The 15,281-nt window shown below is 40.8% G+C and overlaps 2 protein-coding genes and 1 gene segment (V, D, J or C); all 3 read left to right on the forward strand.

Moving 5' to 3' along the window:
• The window catches only part of LOC101682709 (immunoglobulin lambda-1 light chain-like), a 1,123,284-nt gene that overhangs the window by 426,103 nt on the left and 681,900 nt on the right, over positions 1 to 15,281 (forward strand). The gene's annotated exons all lie outside the window — the stretch shown is intronic.
• LOC101676037 (immunoglobulin lambda variable 4-3) overlaps positions 1 to 15,281 on the forward strand; it is a 780,698-nt gene that overhangs the window by 101,967 nt on the left and 663,450 nt on the right. The gene's annotated exons all lie outside the window — the stretch shown is intronic.
• LOC101681541 lies at positions 5,040 to 5,580 on the forward strand. The segment is given in 2 exon segments: positions 5,040 to 5,154; positions 5,258 to 5,580. Coding segments are annotated over 2 exon segments (369 nt in total).

A 15,281-nucleotide genomic window follows, 5' to 3' on the forward strand; every position in this document is an offset into this window, starting at 1 on the left:
CTGCTTTACCTGCCCACTGGCGTCTTCTCCCCCTGTAGAGATCCAGACGTGTATAATTCTGATCTCAGGCTGATTTCATGGGTGATTGTAGTTCTTTGGTAGGTAATCAGCTCACTTTGGGGTACAGGTTGAAAAGGTGCCTCCTCCTACTTCCCTGCCATCTTGTCTCCCCTGTCTTGGGAACTTTTTATCTCTCTTTCCATTCTGAATGATAGCCTTGCTGGATAAATTGTTCTTAGCTGCATGTTCTTTTCATCTGGTACCTGGAATCTTACCAGTGTTTTCTGGCCTTCCAGGTTTCTGTGGACACATCTGATGTTATTATGATGTTCCTCCCTCCACATCTAAGAGATCTCTTCTCCCTAGCTGCTCTCAAGTTAGCTTCTTTGGCTCTTAGATTTGTAAGCTTCACTATTTTTTTTTATATAATTTTTTATTTTTTTTATAAACATATATTTTTATCCCCAGGGGTACAGGTCTGTGAATCACCAGGTCCACACACTTCACAGCACTCACCAAAGCACACACCCTCCCCAATGTCCATAATCCCACCCCCTTCTCCCAAAACCCCTCCCCCCAGCAACCCTCAGTTTGTTTTGTGAGATTAAGAGTCACTTATGGTTTATCTCCCTCCCAATCCCATCTTGTTTCATTTATTCTTCTCCTACCCACTTAAGCCTCCATGTTGCATCACCACTTCCTCATATCAGGGAGATCATATGATAGTTGTCTTTCTCTGCTTGACTTATTTCGCTAAGCATGATATGCTCTAGTTCCATCCATGTTGTCGCAAATGGCAAGATTTCATTTCTTTTGATGGCTGCATAGTATTCCATTGTGTATATATACCACATCTTCTTGATCCATTCATCTGTTGATGGACATCTAGGTTCTTTCCATAGTTTGGCTATTGTAGACATTGCTGCTATAAACATTCGGGTGCATGTGCCCCTTTGGATCACTACATTTGTATCTTTAGGGTAAATACCCAATAGTGCAATTGCTGGGTCATAGGGTAGTTCTATTTTCAACATTTTGAGGAACCTCCATGCTGTTTTCCAGAGTGGCTGCACCAGCTTGCATTCATTGGCCTCCTAAGCTTCACTATTTTATGTCGGATCTATTTTTATTCATTTTTAAAGTGGTCCTCTCTGCCTCTTGGATGTAAATGCTTGTTTCCTTCCCCAGATTCAGAAAGTTCTCAGCCATTATTTGCTGAAATATACATTCTAGCCCTCTCTTTTTCTACCCTTTCTTGGATCTAGATGATTCTGACATTGGTTCTTCTGAGTGCATCATTATGTTCTTGACGACTTTCTCCATGGGTTATTAGTTGTTTTTCTTTTTTGCTCAACTTCCTTTCCATCTGCCGGTCCTCCAGATCTCTCTTCTGATTTACTGACCCTAACTGTTAGAGCATCCAATTTAGACTACATCTCATTCATAACATTTTTAAGTTCAGCGTAATTAAGATCTCATTTCCACCCTTAGAGATGCTTTTTCTGAAGCCTACCTCTTAACTTTACAATTACTATCCTGAATTCTATCTCTGACAACTTGCTTATATCCATATTGATTAGCTCTGTGGCAGAGCATATTGTCTCTGGTTCTTTTCTTTATTGTGCATTCCTCCTCCTAATCTTTCTGACTGGCAAAGGATGGGTGAGTGAATAAACATAGTCTAAATATGGGCCATGACCCAAGCAAAATGCAACCTAGAGAGGATCCAAAATGGTGGAAGTCTTTCAAACCTTCCAAACTGGTTGAAGGCTTTCAACCTTCCAAAAAGGTTGAAGGCTTTGCCACAGACATGCAAACAAAGCTAAACTGAAACAATAAAAAGGGAGATTATAATATCATAAGAGGGACAAAGCAGGGTGATTTGCTTGTTTCTGTTTCAATTCTGGTCTCTGTGTTAGAAGACACTATATCCCCCAAAATTGTGAAGGAAGAAGAACTTTATGTGTGTGTGTGTGTGTATGTGTGTGACATATATGTATATGTATATACACAGGCATATATACACATGTACATACACATACACAAATACATATATATATACACAAAAACATATTATAAAATATCTATATTGTATATAATTATAATTGAATATATATAATTGAATAGAGTGAAAAAGACTATCATGAGGCATAAATCTATAAAATGTAGATGTGAAAAAAATAAATGTTCAAACGTGATTTTTTTTTTAAATTTTTTAAAGATTTTATTTATTTATTTGACAGAAAGAGAGAGAGAGAGATCACAAGCAGGCAGAGAGAAGGGGAAGCAGGCTCACTGCTGAGCAGAGAGCCCGATGCGGGGCTCAATCCCAGGACCCTGAGATCATGACCCGAGCCAAAGGCAGAGGCTTAACCCACTGAGCCACCCAGGTGCCCCTTCAAACGTGATTTAAATCATAATTTGGAAAATAAAGATCTATTTGAAATGGGAAGAAGGTTAAAAAAAAGAAAAATGTACTATTGCATCAATATGAATTAAATATAAAAATATTTGCATGCACTGAGTGTGGTGCAAAAACAATGAATATTGTTATGCTGAAAATAAATTTAAAATTTTAAATTAAAAAAAGAAAGAAAAAAATATGAAAAATTTTATCTTATTTTTTATTAAATTAATTTATTTATTTTCAGAAAAACAGTATTAATTATTTTATCACCACACCCAGTGCTCCATGCAATCCGTGCCCTCTATAATACTCACCACCTGGTACCCCAACCTCCCACCTCCCCGCCACTTCAAACCCCTCAGATTGTTTTTCAGAGTCCATAGTCGCCCATGATTCACCTCCCCTTCCAATTTACTCCAACTCCCTTCTCCTCTCTAACACCCCTTGTCCTCCATGATATTTGTTATGCTCCACAAATAAGTGAAACCATATGATAATTGATTCTCGCTGCTTGACTTATTTCACTCAGCATAATCTATTCCAGTACTGTCCATGTTGCTACAAAAGGTGGGTATTCATCCTTTCTGATGGAGGTATAATACTCCGTAGTGCATATGGACCACATTTTCCTTATCCGTTCATCTGTTGAATGGCATCTTGGTTCTTTCGATAGTTTGGCAACCGTGGCCATTGCTGCTATAAACATTGGGGTACAGATGACCCTTCTTTTCACGACATCTCTATCCTTGGGGTAAATACCCAGGAGTGCAATTGCAGGGTCATAGGGAAGTACTATTTTTAATTTCTTGAGGAATCTCCACACTGTTCTCCAAAGAGGCTGCACCAACTTGCATTCCCACCAACAGTGGAAGATGGTTCCCCTTCCTCCACATCCTCCCCAACATGTGTTGTTTCCTGTTTTGTTAATTTTGACCATTCTAACTGGTGTGAGGTGATAGCTCAATGTGGTTTTAATTTGAATCTCCCTGAGGACTAGTGATGGTGAACATTTTTTCATGTGTCTGATAGCCATTTGTATGTCTTCATTGGAGAAGTGTCTGTCCATATCTTCTGCCCATTTTTTTTGATATGTTTGCCTGTTTCGTGTGTTTTGAGTTTGAGGAGTTCCATAAAGATCCTGCATATCAACCTTTTGTCTGTACTGTCATTTGCAAATATCTTCTCCCATTGTGTGGGTTGCCTCTTTGTTTTCTTGACTGTTTCCTTGGCTGTGCAGAAGCTTTTGATTTTGATGAAGTCCCAACAGTTTATTTTCACTTTTGTTTCCTTTGCCTTTGGAGACATATCTTGAAAGAAGTTGCTGTGGCTGATATCAAAAAGATTACTGCCTATGTTCTCCTCTAGGATTCTGATGGATTCCTGTCTCACATTGAAGTCTTTTATCCATTTTGAGTTTAAATTTATGTACGGTGTAAGAAAATGGTCGAGTTTCATTCTTCTTCTTTTCCCAGCACCATTTATTGAAGAGACTATCTTTTTTCCACTGTATATTTTTTCCTGTTTTGTCGAAGATTAATTGACCATAGAGTTGAGGGTCCATATCTGGGCTCTCTACTCTGTTCCACTGATCTATGTGTCTGTTTTTATGTCAGTACCATGCTGTCTTGGTGATCACAGCTTTGTAATAAAGCTTGAAATCAGGTAATGTGATGCCCCCAGCTTTATTTTTATTTTTCAACATTTCCTTAGCGATTCGGGGTCTCTTCTGATTCCATACAAATGTCTTTGAAATCTGGTGGGTTCCCCAGAACTACAGCACATCTCCATTGGGACTATCCACACATAACGGTCCGCATATATGCATGGCTTGTGTCACCAAGTTGGGCAGAGCAGGTTAAATGCATAAGGTTTCCTTAGGGTACCTCTCCCTACAGTATAGACTCACAACCAGTAAGCTGCTTTTCATTGGGAAACACTGACTACAACACCATGAATATCTGAGCACCCTTCAGAACCTTCTTTATATACACTGAAATAAAGAAGAGATGGTCATGACAGGAGGAGCCTGACACACTTGGAATGAGGAGAAAGGCAGCATGGTGAGGGGATGGGACAGGGAGGAGATTGGAGGGGCAGGTTCTGGGACGTCCCCTGGATTGGAAATTCTACTTGCCACTGTCTTGACAAAAGAGAAATGAGAAAATATTTTAATCCCCCAAAGTTAAATTAATCATTTTAAAAACTTAGATTCTTTTGTCTAAAATTAAATGTTGAGCATACAGCTACTCTTTTTATTATGTCTAGCACCTACTGAGGGCTCAAAAGTAGTCATTTTGTTAAACTAGCAATACATGTAGGGTGACATTCAGCCTAGGGTGCCCAAGGGGGCACTGTGGGTCTTGTATTGGGACCCCAATAAGTCCAAATCCCCTGAGCTGTGCTCAAGTGCAAAGGGTATGACTGATATTTCCGTTGATGATACTTGTGTTGTGTAAAATTAACTCTCCATTCTAGAAACCCACACCTGGTCCCTCTTCTGACATCAGTAAATTACCAGCATGAGGTCCTTAACCTCAGAGCTCAGACAAGAGCTCAGACACACTGAATAATGGAAAGTAGATTTGCATCTGATGCCCCTCCTTCCTTGAGCTGCAACAACACAGGATAAGATGGGAGTTTGTGGAGTTTAGTCCCAGCAGAACTAGCTCAGAGCAGAGATCTGTGAAGTTCCTGCCCCACCATGGACTGGGTTCCCTTCTACATCATGCCCTTTATTTTCTCTACAGGTCAGGATTCTATCTCTTTGACATTTCCCTCAAGCACAGTGCTCAGGGACTCCAGTCCAGTGTCCAGTACATTCAGGATCATTCTTGTGTTTTGTGTTTCCAGGCTTCTGTGCTCTGCCTGTGCTGACCCAGCTTTCATCTGCATCTGCCTCCCTGGGAGCCTCAGTCAAGCTCACCTGCACCCTGAGCAGTGAGCACAGCAATTATTTGGTTCACTGGTATCAACAGCGACCAGGGAAGGCTCCCCTGTATATGATGACAGTTAATAGAGATGGAAGCCACAGCAATGGGGATGGGATCCCCAACCGCTTCTCAGGCTCCAGCTCTGGAGTTGACCGCTATTTAGCCATCTCCAACATCCAGTCTGAAGATGAGGCTGAGTATTACTGTGGTGCAGACTATAGCATTGGTGGTCAGTACGGTTAAGCCACAGTGATATATGCAAAGGGGAAATGAGGCCTAAACCTCCCCCGTTCCCCATAGGGACTCGGGGGGCACTGCTGTCTGTCCTTCTGCCCTGAGACTTTTGATGCTTCTTGCAAACTCTGTAATTTTATACCTCTACCACAAAACACCACTATGGAGAGAGAGATGCAGGTTATACTTTAGGTCATTTTGACAGCAGAACATTCTCTTTCTTCTGCCATAGTTATGGGAAAGACCAGGCCATCCCAGACAGGAAAATGACCTTGAGAGAGTAGCTGGTCTGAGATAACCTTATGAGCCATTAGGCACTGTGCATCCATGATGGGTCACTTCTCCGGAAATGGACAGAGATCTCTGGGTTCTAGAGGTTAAAAGGTGCTATGTTCAGTGAATATCACACTTTAGTTCATCATAAGGTGTAATGAGACCCCTGCTGGTGTTGAGTGTTCAAAAGGAAACATTTGGCCCCCAAGGGAAGCAGGGTAGAGAGCTTTAAACCCATGGTGGGTGCAGAGCTGGGATCTAGTAGGGAAACTGTATAAGTTAGTCTGTCTGTGGCAGGACCAACATGTATATGGCTTGGGTTTCTCCATCTGTAGTTGATTCTTAACTTGTGGTGCTAAGAATGGTGTCTACGGGACTTTTCTGGGTTCTGGCCAGGACCACTCTACTGGGTCAATAGCAAGACATGGTGAAGGAGGATCATAGAAGTGATAAATATATTGACTCCCTCAATCTCAACTCTGTCAATGATTCACCTCAAATGTATATGGTGAGAGCAGAGCAAACAGACTGGACATGTTTGATTTCCTACATAGTTTTTAAGCATCTGAAAAACAAGTATCTTGCACATACACACCCACAATTTTGCATTAACACAGAGCAGCCATATTAATCATGGCAACCCTGGGTCCTGGGCACTGATGTGAGGGTTGGAAGGCATTTTGATGCCAGATCCCAGAAAGTCAGGTTGGGTCCCTCTAACAGTGGATCACTGAGATGGAAAGTCCAGGAGCTGCCCATAGCCTGAGCAACCCCCATGTGTGTAAAGTAGAGAAGATGGCTGCTCTTCTGGAGAAGGAGTAGGCAGGGGTGTAGGAAGAGTGGAAGGGGGAGTGAACATGAGGTCTGTCCTGCAGTGACTTCTTTCAGCACTTAGCAGGCTCGAGTCACAAGGGATCACAGGACCATCCTACTCACTACTCTAAAGGATTGTTCTCTACCAAGCATTTGCAGTGATTTTCTCTCCAAAACCCTCTCCCACTGGTCCTTTTAGAAGGGATTTTGTTCCACCACTTACATTGTAGGAAAGGCAGTCAAAAGGATTATAAGGAAATATTATCCAAGCCCATACTATAAATCATGCCACCTTAAATCCCACCTTGGGCCTTCTGGTGTTTATAACTTGGAATAAAGTGACCCAGTAGCATTGGATAGAGAGACAGATGGACAACTTGTGGAAGCAATGACAGTGAATAGAAAAGGAAGGCAGATAAAGAGCATTCCCTATTGTGCGTAGATGATAACCAACGGGGGGAGGTGACAACTAGAAAGAATTGGTAAAAAGGGGTCAAAATTTTCCATTTGTGGCCATTTCTCTTTACCAAAGTTATCATAGGATAGGGCCCCAGTAAGTTATCATAGGCCTAGCGTCCCAAGTAAGCTCTTGTCATGTGGAAGTGAGCAATTTAGTGTCACTTCCTAGATTGTACATCAGTGGCTGTTGGCTTCACAGATTGCCAGGTGGTCCTGAGGCCAAAAATGAACATTTTTGTCAAAAGTTCTTGAGCAGCTTGCATGACCTTAGCAGAGTCGTGCAGAGTGGAAGTCCTTTAGTACCATTGTCTCATTCGGGGAATCTCTTGGGCCTGATGAGAAATTTATAATTTAACACAGGGAGCACCTGACAGGTTACAAGATCAACCCAGGGGAGACAGAAGTGATGCCACTAATAGTGTGACCATGGAGGCAAGACCAGCCGAGCCATGAGAGTATGTTTGATGAGCTCTCTTTCCCCCCACTGTCCCCCTACTCATTCTGCATCTCCCTTTCTTCTTACCTTCCCCCCATTTATCCCACTATCAATGTTCTCACTCTCAATTTATTTCCACAGAGATGTCTGGAATACTCCCCTTTAGTCATATTATACTCATTTATTCTATGCTGTGTGTTCTTTTTTCCTGTATTCTATCCACAAATTTGTTCTCTCCTAGAATATGTGTGTTTGTGCACTGATATTCATTTCCTTAGTGACTTCTGACCTTCTTTTCAGGTGCTTACTTGTTATCTTTTATTTCAGGTGCTTACTTGTTTGGTGAAGTGTTAAATTAAATATTCAATATTTTTTAGTTTTCAGATTTCCCCAGATGTTCACATATTTCTGTGTGTGTGTGTGTGTGTTTGTATTTAGCTTTTTTCATTTTATTCCTTGTGTAGATTTGTATATCCATGACAGAAGTCAAGACATAAAGCAGCTCCAACACCACAAGGATCCCTTATATTACCCTTTATCCATCTCCTCTCACCCAGGTTCCCTCCCCTGCCTCTAATCCCTGGCATCTAATAATTGATTTCCATTTAAAATATTGTGTTTTCAGAAGTGTTATAGAGGATAAAAAAAGAAAGAATAAAGAATCCCAAAGTCATTAGCCTTTGGAGAATGGCACATTTCCCTACAGATTCATCAAAATTATTGTATGCTTTAAGATTCCTTCCTTTTCATTGCTGAGTAGTATTTCAACATGGCCTGACTATACCAAAGTCTGTTTAAACACTTACTCATGGGAAAACAACCAGATTGTTCTCTTTTGGGGACTATTATGCATAATGGTGTTAGATTCTGTGCACAGGTTTTTCAGTGAATGTAAGCTTTCATTTATCTAAAATAGATGCACAAGATTGTAATGTCTAGGTTGCATGGTATTTGCAAGTTCAGTCGTTATTTTTAAGATTTTGTTTATTTATTTGAGAGAGAATGAGTGGTGGGGAAAGGCAGAGGGAGAAAGAGGGAGGGCTTGATGTTGGTCTAAGTCCCAGGACCTGGAGATTATGACCTGAGCCAAAGGCAGATGTTCAACCAACTGAGCCACCTAGGTGCCCCGGCAAGTTCAGTTTTTCAAGAAGCTGTTAAAGTCTTTTCCAGACACATCGTACCATTTCACATTCCCATCAGGCATGCATGAGTGATTCTGTACCTCCATATCCTTGTCAGCATTTGGGGTTGTCATTATATTTTATCTTAACCATTCTGATAGGTGTGTCATGGTGCCTTGTTGTGGTTTTATTTTGCATGACTCTAATGGTAAATGAGGAACTTTCTTCCATGTGTTATTTGCCATCTTTAAATCCTCCTCTTTGATGAAATGTTTACTCTTTTTCCCATAAGAGGATTCTATTTGTTGTTGGTTTATTTGCTGTTTAGTTTTGATAGCTTTTTATATACTCTATACAGTAGTTGTTTGTTGGGTATGTGGTTTGCAGATATTTTCTGTTCGGTGTTTCCTGTTTCTTTCATCCTCTTTAGTGGGACTTCTGCAAAGATTTTAATTGTGATGAGCTTTAATTTATTAAAATTTCCACTTACAAATCATGTTTCCCCAATCATCAAAAACTTTTGCATGGCTCTAGATCCTGAATTTTCTCCTATGTCATTTTTTTACCATGTATGACACAGACAAATGAACAAACAAACATCGAACAGCCCCAGAAATGTATGACCAGTTTATTTTGTTGGATGATGGACTTCTGGCCTCTCACAGAACAGCATGGCTGCTGTCCCTGCAAGCTCCTGTTTCATGCACTCCCTACCCCATGGATGATCTCATCACTAGAGTGGATGGCTGAAGTGTTCTTGCCAAGCCCAGAGAGGAAGCCTAGAATACAGACTGAAATGGGTGAGCTAGTGATGGAGGCACATAGTCAGTGTTTTCTCATGCAACACTGGAGAGAGTTCTGGGAAACCTGAGTGCAGGCTTTGGAGCTAGGGCCCAAATTAAAATTCTCCATTAAGCCCAGTTGTTCTCTGCTCAGCATGTAGACACTCAACAAGACCATGAGAACAAAGTAGATTTGCATGAGAGCACCCCCTTCCTTCCTGAGGATAAGAGAAGCTCTGATGCCTCATCCCCAGCTGTTCAGAGGGTTAAGATTTAGAGTCTGGGGTATCTTCACCACAGCCTGGACTCCTCTCCTGTTCCCCCTCCTTCTCTGCACAGATGCTTCTCCCCACAACTCAGACCCCCAGGGTTACCAGGGATCAATCTTGACCATCAGCTCAAAATAGAAGATGCTGCAGGGTATGTGCACTCTGAGAATGAGACTCTCATTTTCAAATGCACTCTCCTTTCTTTCAGGTTCTGTGGCCACTTCTGCACTGACACAACTGCCTGTGGTGTCCATTGCCTTGGGAGAGATGACCAGTATTATATTCCAAGGAGACAGCTTAGGAAGCAGTTTGGCTAACCAGTACCAGCAAAAACCAGGCAAAGCCCCCATGCTGATCATATATGAAGAAAACAACCTGCATTCAGGGATCCATGACCGATTTTTTGGCTCCAACATGGGGGATGCCACCACCCTGACCATCAGTGGGCCCAGGCCAAGGATGAGGCTGACTATTAGTGCCAATCATATGACTACATGGTGATGCTCACAGTGACATAGGCAGGTGGGGAGGTGAGACACAAGCATCTTCCCCATTTATGTTACACTTTCTTTCAGCCCCTGAAGGACTAAAAAATGCAGTGAGCAGGTGTGGCCCAGGTCCCCAGATCTGAGGTCCCCAGACCTCCCTCCACACTCTGTCCCTCAGACAGGCTCTGCTCAGGATAGACCAGAAGTTGCATTTAAGGCTGACAATACCAGCCTGTACTGTTGCCTGTGCTGTGTTATGAGTTAGAGAAAGAGGACCTAAATAGAAGAACAGACATCAGAGAGACATTTTCAGAGCTCTCAAACAACACAATCAGAAAGATGCTTGTGTCTACCTCTCATAATGGAAAAGTCTCTAAATCAAGGGCACTAGGTTGACTAGTCTGAAAAACTTGGCCTCAATTATAGAGAAATTTTAGCAGAAGACAAAATGTGCTTGGGTACTATGTAAAACACTGTGAAAGCAAGTTTAAAAGAGGTCAGGCTATTTCGGTAATTTTACTGAATCTAGAATAAATGGCAAAAATAGAAAATAAAGGGTAGTATGCACTAAGCAATGAAATATTCATAAAATCTGTCATTCGATCAAAATTTCCTGGGAAAAAGTAGGAAAATATTCACCAAAATAAGCAAAATCATCATCATCATCATCATTATCATCATCATCATCATCATCATCCAAACTGGCCCTCAAATTGCATTGATAATAGAATTTATTAGAACACAATAGAATAGAATCCATTCTTATAACTATATTCTACTTGTACATGAAAGCAGAAGAATGACTGAATATTACAGTGGAGACATAGAAGATAGAAACAAACAAAACCCAAATGATACTTTTAGAAATTATGAACAACACTATCTCAAATAAAATTATCCTTGCTGGCAATGGCCACGGTCACCAAACTGTGGGAAGAACCAAGATGCCCTCCAACAGACGAATGGATAAGGAACATGTGGTCCATATACACTATGGAGTATTATGCCTCCATCAGAAAGGATGAATTCCCAACTTTTGTAGCAACATGGACGGGACTGGAAGAGATTATGCTGAGTGAAGTAAGTCAAGCAGAGAGAGTCGATTATTATATGGTTTCATTTATTTGTGGAGCATAACAAATAGCATGGAGGACAAGGGGAGATAGAGAGGAGAAGGGAGTTGAGAGAAATTGGAAGGGGGGGGTGAACCATGAGAGACTATGGACTCTGAAAAACAATCGGAGGGTTTTGAAGGGGCAGGGTGTGGGAGGTTGGGGGAACCAGGTGGTGGGTATTAGAGAGGGCATGGATTGCATGGAGCACTGGGTGTGGTGCAAAAACAATGAATACTGTTACACTGAAATAAATAAATAAATTTAAAAAAATTATTCTTGTTGGATTTATAGCACATTAAACACTACAAAAGAAAAGATTAGCAAACCAGTGGTATAGTAATAGAAAATATAGACTGAGATGAAAACACATAGGGAAAAAAACAGTGGAAGAGGAAAGAGAAGATGTATTAGTGTGTCATAGGACAAACTTTTTTTTTTAATTTTTTATTTTTTTATAAACATGTATTTTTATCCCCAGGGGTACAGGTCTGTGAATCGCCAGGTTTACACACTTCACAGCACTCATCAAAGCACATACCCTCCCCAATGTCCATAACCCCACCCCCCCTTCTCCCAACCCCCCTCCCCCCAGCAACCCTCAGTTTGTTTTGTAAGATTAAGGTGGGTAGGAGAAGAATCAATGAAACAAGATGGGATTGGGAGGGAGACAAACCATGAGGACAACCTTTTTTTAAATTTATTTTTATTTATTTTCAGCATAACAGTTTTCATTATTTTTGCACCACACCCAGTGCTCCATGCAATCTGTGCCCTCTATAATACCCACCATTTGGTACCCCGACCTCCCACCCCCCGCCCTTTCAAAATCCTCAGATTGTTTTTCAGAGTCCATAGTCTCTCATGGATCACTTCCAATTTCCCCCAACTCCCTTCTCCTATCTCCCCATGTCCTCCATGTTATTTGTTATGCTCCACAAATAAGTGAAACCATATGATACTTGACTCTCTCTGCTTGACTTATTTCACTCAGCATCATCTCTTCCAGTCCCGTCCATGTTGGGTATACGCACTTTCTGATGGAGACATAATACTCCATAGTGTATATGGATCACATATTCCTTATCTATTCTTCTGTTGAAGGGCATCTTGGTTCTTTCCACAGTTTGGCGACTGTGGCCATTGCTGCTATAAACATTGGGGTACAGATGGCCCTTCTTTTCACTACATCTGTACCTTTGGGGTACATACCCATTAGTGCAATTGCAGCATCATAGGGAAGTTCTATTTTTAATTTCTTGAGGAATCTCCACACTGTTCTCCAAAGAGGCTGCACCAACTTGCATTCCCACCAACAGTGGGAAAGAGGGTTCCCCTTTCTCCACATCTTCTCCAACACATGTTCTTTCCTGTCTTGCTAATTTTGGCCATTCTAACTGGTGTAAGGTGATATCTCAATGTGGCTTAATTTGAATCTCCCTGAGGGCTAGTGATGATGAACATTTTTTCATGTGTCTGATAGCCATTAGTATGTCTTCATTGGAGAAGTGTCTGTCCATATCTTCTGCCCATTTTTTTATATGATTGTCTGTTTTGTGTGTGTTGAGTTTGAGGAGTTCCATAAAGATCCTGCATATCAACCTTTTGTCTGTACTTTCATTTGCAAATATCTTCTCCCATTCCATGGGTTGCCTCTTTGTTTTCTTGATTGTTTCCTTTGCTGTGCAAAAGCGTTTGATTTTGATGAAGTCCCAACAGTTTATTTTTGCTTTTGTTTCCTTTGCCTTTGGAGACATATCTTGAAAGAAGTTGCTGTGGCTGATATCGAAGAGATTACTGCCTATGTTCTCCTCTAGGATTCTGATGGATTCCTGTCTCACATTGAAGTCTTTTATCCATTTTGAGTTTATCTTTGTGTACAGTGTAAGAGAATGGTCGTTTCATTCTTCTACATATAACTGCCCAGTTTTCCCAGCATCATTTATTGAAGAGACTGTCTTTTTTCCACTGTATATTTTTTCAAATAATGGCCTTGGACTTTGAGTCCTTTTCAGGAAGAATTTGCGGGAAGGAGGTAGAAAGAGAAAATGAAGAAATTTTGGCTCATGATGTTCCAAATTGGTGAAAACTAAAAATCCATAGTTCTAAGAAGCTCAACAAATCTCAAGTACAATATTAAATGCACACACACACACACACACACACACACTATAATGCAATTGCTTAAACCAGTGAAAAGAAGACAATCATAAAAGCAGCCAGAGAGTAGAGACATACTACACAGAGGAAGTAGGTAGAATGCTAAGAGCAGATTTCTCATTGGTAGCAAGGCAAACAACACAGTGCAGCCATGTCCTTAGGATAATAAACACCAAAAACAGAACAAATCTTTTCCACTTTGAACTCTTTATTCAGTAAAAATCTCTCAAAAAGGAAAGATAAATAAACTTTCTCAGACATACAGAAACTTACAGAGATAATCACCAGCTGACTTTCAGTACATGAATGGGCAAATTACACCACCCCGAAAAGGAAGACAATCCAGAGAGAATGGGAATTGACACAAAGAAATGAAAAGCATCAGATATGGCAACTACATAGAAAAATATAGAAACATTTTATTATATTATAGTCCCCCAAAGGTAATTCAGTAGTTAAACAACAACAACAACAACAAAATAACAATATGTCATAGTTTATAATATATAGTAAAGCAAAATACATAACAATCTTTGCACAAGACTTGGAAGAAGATGTGAAAATGTTCTTATGCTGTCTTTGAAGTGACATAATGTCACTAGAAGAGAGACTTTCAGAAGTTAGATGGTCTGTAGACCCTACAGCAATCATTAAAATGAAAACTTTTAAAATATATATACCTTCTTTTCTTAAGATTTTATTTATTTGACAGAGAGAGAGAGATCACAAGTAGGCAAAGAAGCAGGCAGAAAGAGAGGGGGAAGGAGGCTCCCTGCTGAGCAGACAGCCCAATGCAGGGCTTGATCCCAGGACCCTGAGATCATGACCTGAGATGAAGGCAGAGGCTTAAACCACTGAGCCACCAGTTATGGCTAATCAGCTAACAAAGAGTTAAGAGGAACCATATTTAAAACAAAATAGAAAAAGGGAAAGAGGAAAAATGAACAGATGAGACAAATAGAAAATAAGTAGATGAAGATGGTATACTTCAACAGAACTGTATCACTAACGGTCTAATAGGCAGGAAGGGTCATATCGAATGTCGAAGCAAGAGCCAATGAAATTCTTTCTTCAAGATACCCACTTTCAGTTTTATAACCACAAAAGTCTAATCTCAAATGGAGGGTGAGTTCCCCACTCCTCCAGGCAGCCCCCCAAACCACACAGAGAAGTTCACTGGGAAAACCACAGTGCACAGATGGTGAGACACAATTATAGAAATTAACCCTCCCTGCACCCACTTTCCCAATTCCTGCCCCCAAGGTCTGGGCCCAGTACTAGAGCTGAAGGAAGTGAGGCAGAGAAACATTAAATCAAGAAGTACAGTAAATCCATAAAGTATAAGCAGAATAGATGAGGGAATGGAAGTGATAATGGACTCACTCCTTGGGAGAGAGCTCCTGCATGATTGTTTTGGCATATTATTAAGGATTTCGTGTCTGTACTCAGGGGGTATTTTAAAGTCTGTAGTTTTCCTCTCACGTGATGGCTTTCTCTGCATTTGGCATCAGAGAACCAGTAAGAAAGTACTCCCACTCCCTCCATATTCTGAAAGAATTTGAATGGGACTATCTGTTATGGAACAATTTCTTCCTTAAACATCAGTAGAATTTACCAATGAAGCTGGGCTTTTCTTAGCAAGATGATGTTTAATTGCTGATTCAAAGCCATTCCCTGTCATAGGTCTAATCAGATTTTTTATTTCTTCATGAGTCCATGTTCAAAATTGATGTTTTTCTAGGAATCTGCCCAGGGACTTTTTTAGATTAAAAGATCATGAAAAGGTCCATCTAGGGG

Source organism: Mustela putorius, unplaced genomic scaffold, assembly GCF_011764305.1.
Source record: "Mustela putorius furo isolate JIRA1106 unplaced genomic scaffold, ASM1176430v1.1 tig00003858_pilon_pilon_pilon, whole genome shotgun sequence".
Lineage (NCBI taxonomy): Eukaryota > Metazoa > Chordata > Mammalia > Carnivora > Mustelidae > Mustela > Mustela putorius.